The sequence below is a fragment of the Penaeus japonicus genome, unplaced genomic scaffold (assembly GCF_977035675.1).
Source record: "Penaeus japonicus unplaced genomic scaffold, GWHDUDI00000001_assembly GWHDUDI00000004, whole genome shotgun sequence".
Classification (NCBI taxonomy): domain Eukaryota; kingdom Metazoa; phylum Arthropoda; class Malacostraca; order Decapoda; family Penaeidae; genus Penaeus; species Penaeus japonicus.
In genome coordinates, this window is record NW_028234406.1 from 43,661,461 (window position 1) to 43,668,960 (window position 7,500).

General features: G+C 38.5%; 1 protein-coding gene across 1 annotated transcript in view; it reads left to right on the plus strand.

The window, feature by feature from the left end:
* The window catches only part of LOC122268097 (splicing factor U2af 38 kDa subunit), a 7,597-nt gene extending 586 nt beyond the window's left edge, over positions 1-7,011 (plus strand). The window contains exons 2-3 of the mRNA XM_043038362.2: positions 4,320-4,471; positions 4,759-7,011. Of these exons, the coding sequence (XP_042894296.1) occupies positions 4,332-4,471; positions 4,759-5,341 (723 nt within the window). The 5' untranslated portion in view covers positions 4,320-4,331 and the 3' untranslated portion in view covers positions 5,342-7,011. The remainder of the gene's footprint in view (positions 1-4,319; positions 4,472-4,758) is intronic.
* The last annotated feature ends 489 nt before the right edge of the window (positions 7,012-7,500 follow it).

Here is a 7,500-nt window from a genome sequence, read left to right on the forward strand (position 1 = left end):
ACCAGGATAGCATTATTGAAGGGTTTGTCCATCCCTCGACTGCTAATATATTTTAATATATTGTGGGTGTGGTCTGTGTTCCTTCCTTTCCCTATAACCCTCAATCTGGAGGGTATGGAAGGGAAAGGGAAATGGTGGGGTGATGCATGAACGAATTGTAGTGATATATGCGGCAGATGTACCATATGTCCGTTTGCCGGGGAATGGAAATGGTGTACTGTGTGCACAGTGATTGCGGTTGCCTCCGTGCCTATGGTGTTATGGCGGTAAGGTGAACAAGCATTCATCTTCCACATCCTCCACATATATCCTGGCGAGATTGAGAGTGGACTGAGTACATCAACAATGTAGATATCCGTACCAGATCCAATACCACACCCACGCACAGATCTTCACAACTGGACAAACGGCTTGAAAGCAGCTCGGAAAGTTGCACCCACGGATTCCCAAACAACAAGGAAGGTGAACTTGCTGCAATTGGCCAGTCAGTCTAAGGGTAGCTCTCATTGGCTGGCAACCTGAGGAGCTGGGATGACCATGGCATGATGTAGAGGATCTGAACCTTGAGTGTGGAGTGCCTTCGTTGAGCATGACCATAATCTCAAGCAATGCTAGTCTGGGTTATCTACCTCTCTTGTACAAAGTGTAAATGGAAAGGAAAAGTAGTTTCTTAAGATAAGACTAACGAATCTTTGACAAATGCTTATGCTTGTTATCCCCTCATTAACCCACTCACGACGGGGGCATTCCAGCCTTGAATGTCACAATGCCGGGGCTTTCGAGCGCTTAGGCCTAAATCAATTAAATGACTGGCACAATACTGTGCCGCCCGGCCACTGGGCTTTTGAATGAGCGGTACAGTACAGTACCACCCGTCCAGAGAGGGTTAAACCACATTCCTTCCTTTGCAGAAAATGTAATCCACATATTTAATTATTATAGAGTCTATACAACAAATATCAGTCTATTACATATTCTGATTAATGGCGAGTATAAACCTTGCAATATAGTTCAACAGAAAAATTGTGTATTACACAAAAGGATTGCCAAAATTTCAAAGAGGGCAAAAGGCTATGTACCCACTAATGTTCCTTGAAGGGCTGATCAGACGCTCTGCGCAAACACCCGGGTTGTTGTGTTAAACCATCAGATGAACATAGAGAAGCAAATTGTTTAAGACTATTCCAGATGTCAGTTCTGACCTTAAGGATACAGATGCAGAATGAAAGTCATTATATTGGTTTGTCAAACCAATATCACCAAATAGCTATAACCAATATTTAAAACAGGGTTTTCTGATGGTTTTGTAGGCCCTTTTTTTACGATAGTTTTGTGTCTATTAACCTGGGGAAATTAAATTTATGCTAATTCATCATTATTAAATTTTTTCACCTGGGGATAATAATTCCTGGAATAGCTTGGCTGCCTGGACACCTTATGACACTACAGCGAATAGATCAATAAACACCCTTCACATGTATATTAGAAAGAAGAGTATGGACTGGTTCTTTATTTGACAAGAATCCTGGGTTCATCTTCAGTGTATATGACCCACTAAAACTAACACAACAAACACGCATTGTCTCAAGGTGATAACTAGCTCTGAACTGCCTTGAATTGTTGAACTTCATAAAGCCTGAATAATAAGCAATATGACATTGTGCTTGCTTACGATTGGCCTCTCAATTGAAGGGTAGTTTTCATTGGTCATTGTCTGAAGATTAATCAAACATCGAGGGATTGTTTTTCACACGCGTGCACATCATTTAAAGCAAAAATTCATCACTGGACTGTTTGTCAGTCGACGATGAAGGTCAAAGGAGGGAGCTGTTGAGAGTAAGATACGTCTAGATGAAATAATTTCTTTGTTTTTCAATATGTATGGGAAATGTCTTCACTGTAGTGTCGCAGACTAAAAGTATACCATTTCTTGATAATGATAGTAAGTACCTACTAAATTTGCAGTTTGGATTTGATATTCCCGAGATGAGAAGTATTTTGGAACTAGTTGATCTGTTCAATTCCATGCATTTTTAACCCCTAAAGGCCACAATTCCATGCCAGTCCATGCCACCCAGCCAGAATAATAAATTCAGAGGTAGGATAGATTGATCAGGGCAACAAAATTCAGGATATTGACAACAAGGCAAAGGAAATGGAGGGTAGAATCTATTTTTTCCTTTGCAAAACTTACTTATCTTAAGACCAACTCTATAGTGGAATGGTGTCTAGTAATTGTCTCAGTCTCCATTTTGTATATTGTGGTCGAACCTCAATTTTACCACAGCAGACATTTGGTTCCTTATTGTCAGAATATGATTGGTGGAGATATTTTGGCAGTTACTGGAGCACTGACTGCCACACAGGTTGTATGAATTAATGCAAGACCAGTGGAAGATAGTTATTAGCACTCCCAACAAAGGCCAGAGTAGTTTGCACATTCCATCTTGCTAGAATCCATGTGGTGGAGGTTCTTTGGCCCTTTGCAGAGTGCCAAAGGCCGACAAGCCTTATTGGTTGCAAAGGTTAAGAATCTAGGGCATTCATCACAGATCACAGTAAATTTCAGGTGGATTTGGGTAGAAGGTAAAATCCAGTTTTTTTGTTTTTTTTTATGTAAAGATTCCTATGTTATTATTATTATTATTATTTGCTGTCATTAGAGTATTGAAATTTACAATGAATTATATGTGCTTGATACAGTATATGACCAGAAGGGGAGAAATGTTGTTTTCATGCTACATACATTTATTTATTAATGCAATACAAAATGCTTCAGCCTTTATTACTAAATTTGATCATGCTAAGATGAAGATATGGCTAAACTTTACCATTATTCCTATAGAAATTCTGAAAATTATTTTACTGTTTACAACGTAGTATGATTTTACCACTAAATTACAAAAAAAGAAAATATACATTTTTTTCTTTTTTTCTGCTGATTAAATGAGAGTAGAATATAAAGGATAGTTTGGAGCATGTCGGCATCAAAGCTTAACACATCCTTTAGGGGTTAATCCACCCCTGAAACAGATGTTATTGTGGGCTACAAGCTCATGATTTATTGCACTTTCCTTTTTGCCGAGAGTGTTCTACATACGTTCTTGCCTGTTTTAGAAGCTGTGAATGGGTGTATACATCTTATACACTGTGCACTTGCAAGAGACTTTAGATAATTTAGATGATATACAGAGGGAAGAGATTGTTGATTCAAGTGATTCCTGCAGCCTTTGAGGCAATTAATGGAAATCTTATGTGTAAAAGAGTTTAATTATTTGGCCGTTAATAGTTTTGCCATGTTTCTTGTTAAATAGCAGTTGCTCATTTAAGAATGGCCCAAATACTTTGTTCGTTTCAGACATTTAGCAAAACTTTACTGACAAAATGAGTCGGTTTCGTATTATCTGATAGCTTTTGATCTGAGTGTATTTGCTTTCTTCTTCTTCGTCTTCTTATTCTTCTTCTCCCCTCCAGCAGGTTTGACACCTATGTAGATAATATAAAAGCCTTCAGTTGTTGGTATGTCATAAGCAAGGGGTGTAAAGCAATTTTCCTCAAAATTGCAAGTTTTTATTTTGTATTTGATAAGAATGTGCTTCATTTTTCCTTCGTCTGTTCTGATATGAGTTTAAACATTGCTTGTCTGATCTAATTTCAAAAAGCTGTAAGAGACCCATTATAGTTGATATAGATATGTGAGCTTGCAAGCTGTTAACCCTCCTACAACAGGCATTTTTCTTGGGGTCACTTTTGCACAGCATTTTTCCTTTTGTTGAAATTGAGCTATTTTTCTTGCAACTCTGTATCTGGGGCATCATACCAAATGCTGATTAGCATTACTTTGCTAGTATATCATATATAGACTCCAATCAGACTGTAAGGCTAGAAAATGATAGAAAACATACATTTTAAGATGCCAAGCCCAGGCTTTACATCTTAGATGTGGCCGCCACCATCATGGAATTGTCAAGTCGTTAACGACTGGGCTATTTTGGCTCTAAATGGTTAAAATGTTGGTATATTACCAATGCATAAGCTTAACGCCTCGGGATTCTCGGCCGCACTGGCGGCGGCAGAGCACTGTACGCCTGATCACCCGGCACGCCGGCCTTGACTAAATATTTCGTCCCCGCCATCTGATCAAAAAAACACTAGACATGGTATCTTGTCACCTGTCTTTAAGGGGTTAAGGCCTGTAGCTTATTTTTCCACCTAATTTGAGAATCGTAGTTTCTCTTTCATGATAGGGATTATAAGTAAATGTAGAATTAGATAATTTTTAAAATGCAGTCATATTTACTTGTACTTTTACATTCCAGATTGCAGGCACCATGTCTATGTCTGGTGCTGAATACTTGGCCTCCATCTACGGCACAGAGAAGGACAAGGTCAACTGTTCATTTTACATCAAGACAGGAGCTTGCCGACACAGTGAAAGATGCTCCAGAAAACACAACAAACCACAGTACAGGTGAGCGTCTTTAGCTAGGAGGTCGTTGCTTTTTGTTCCTTTAGAGTTGGCACAGCTGTCTTTTCTCATCATGTTTTGGTTCTGTTTTGACTTCCTTATGATTCTACAGATTTGTTTCAAGTGCCATGTTTGTATTTGTAAGTGCTAGTTTTTTCTTTTTGAATTCTGAGATAGTGAAAGACATGATTTTATTATAAGGAAGATGTCTTGTTAGATGTTAAACATATTCTTGAGATTTAGCAGTTTTACCAAGATTGATGGAATCCCCCCCCCCCCCTTTCCCGCAGCCAAACAGTGGTGATGCAGAACATGTATGTGAGCCAGCAGAACTCGGCCAAGTCGGCCGACGGCTCCCACTTGGCTAACATGAGTGACCATGAGATCCAGGAGCAGTTTGAGTATTTCTTCGAGGATGTGTTCTTCGAGTGTGAGGACAAGTACGGAGAGATTGAGGAAATGTGTGTGTGTGACAACCAGTGCGACCACCTGCGAGGCAACGTGTACATCAAGTTCCGGCGGGAGGAAGACGCGGTCAAGGCAGCCGAGGACCTCAACAACCGCTGGTACATGTTCCGACCCATCTACTGCGACCTGTGTCCTGTGGCCGACTTCCGCGAGGCCTGCTGCCGCCAGTTCGAGATGGGCCAGTGCGGCAAGGGAGGCTTCTGCAACTTCTGGCACGTCAAGCCCATTTCACACCACCTCAAGAACCTATTAGCACGCTCCTCCAGGTCCCGTTACAGGTACCGGTCCAGGTCGCGCTCTAGGTCACGCGACAGGCATGAGAAGCACGCCCCTGAGAAGCACAGGAGGAGGTCTCGCTCCCGCTCACGCGACCGTGACCGTCGAGATCGCAGAGGCAGATACTGAGGGGCCTCCAGTGATGTCTTGTAATATTCATGCTGTTATTAGCCTCTTACTCTAATTTTATCTTTTCTTTTTTCTTTTTTTTTTCTTTTTTTTTCTTTTTTTTCTTTTTTTAACTGTATGGGAGTTGAAGGGTAGCTTATTAGTTCCTTTTCTATTTTCTAACTTTTTTTTTTTTCTTTTTCTTTTTTTCCCCCCCAAGGGGTCAAGAAAATAAAGTACATTACATTACACCTTCAATAACGCCAGAGATTGTTTTAGAATGCCAGTTTCATTTCATCATTGATTGATTGTGTCTTGATTGTATCGAAGTGGAGAATGTGACATAATCATGATTGTGTCAGCCGTCTGACACGAGGGTACAATTCCTGTCGGAGTCTGAGACACACTTCTTTTATATGGAACCTTTTTTCACATGTGTAGAACCTTAAAGTTTAAGATAATGACTTTTTTGTATGATAAGTGTAGGAGGTAGGATTATGTATAGACTATAAAGTGATGTTGAACTACAGTACAATAGTACAATGGATCCTAAATTTATAGTGTGAATTTCATTGTGGTTTTGATTTTAATTGCTAGGCAACTTTTTTTTTTTTTTTTTTTTTTTTTATATATATAACTTACAAAAATATGTATTTTTATCAGCGATTTATTCTTCACAATTTCAGTCGAGAAGGAGTTGCAAATTACATAACTAATGTGGTTAACTAATTTCATTTTAAAGAGCAATTTTCCAGGAAGAGAATTGTCGACAGATCTTTATTTTTTTCTTCCTTGTTTTCTAACTTCTGAATACTGCCACTGCTACTAATAAAGAGAATAAAAATAGATTTCAAAGATGCCTAGCTAACCTTACTTTCATGAAGAACACAAGACAATGGCATGTTTGGTTGCCATTTACTTGCCAATACAAATTCCTCTGTTAGACCTAGAAACAGGCAAAGTGTACAATGCACAGAATAGCATTAGCATACAGTGCTTCGTGTGACTGTATTCGGTGGTGATATCTGGGGTCTGCTAGAAAGCATAGAAGTTGAACTTTTTTGTGCGGGGAAGTTTTTTTGAAATAGTTGTGAAGTAAAAGGAGAGAGTGAGTGAGTAAGAAGAAAAGGAAAAGATGCGAAGTTGAGTTAATACAATAACTTTTTTTTTTTTTCATACTAACAAAAAGACAAAGCATAGTGACAACCATTAGATTAGAACATTCTGAACTATACTATCCTTGATTTATTAGTTAAATAAAAGAGAATTTAACAAAGTCCCAAACAAAACTGACAAAGAGAACTTTATCCTTTTCCATACGCAGTGTAAGGTACCCCAGAGTCTCCAATTTGTACGCAAAGGATCACGTGCGTTTTACCGGGACAATCTGCAAAAATAAATAAAAAATAAAAAATGCTCGGGAAGCGATTTCAGAAAGAGCCTGGCCAACCCAGGAGGATGGTCATGTTTGTTTAGCGAGTTATTCTTATTTTGTTTGTTAAGGAGGAGAGGATATGAATTTTGATATCTATCTTTATTTTTCATTTATGTATTATTACCTTTATTTTTCTTTTAAGGTTCGTATTATTGAGTGTATGACAAAGGGCTGTAGAATGTGTTTTTTTTTGTTTCATTTTGTCTGAAGTACTCCAAAAGAATGTTTTAATCATGAAATACAGCTGCCACAGATCTATTTTGTTTGATTTTATCACTTTACCTCTTGTCTAAAGATTAAATACATATATAACCACATGTATGGCTACACACACATACTTTGATTTATGATAGGAACAGTCTTGTACCATCGATTGTGAAGAAAGTGTCATTATAACACTACTCCAGTCTTCCAACTTATTTTGAGGCACTGGAATAAATTATCCACTAAGTTTCTTTTTTTTTTATGGTAGTAGTTAACATCAGCAATATTAACCCACTGCAGATGGTTATAGATTTGCTAGCCCAGGCTCCAGAATTGGTTTTATTTTAGAGCAAGGCAACGCCATGCAACAGATTTTGGACTTTTCCCACTCTTTCAGTCGTTCACTCTAAACTTTGAGCCATTTTTGTGTTTGTTACTGTATCTGAGAGACTTGTATGTGTCATATGACTAAAATTGTGGAATAAAGTCCATATCAGATCATTTTCTTAATACTCAGTGCGATAGAAGCAGCATTGTTCTA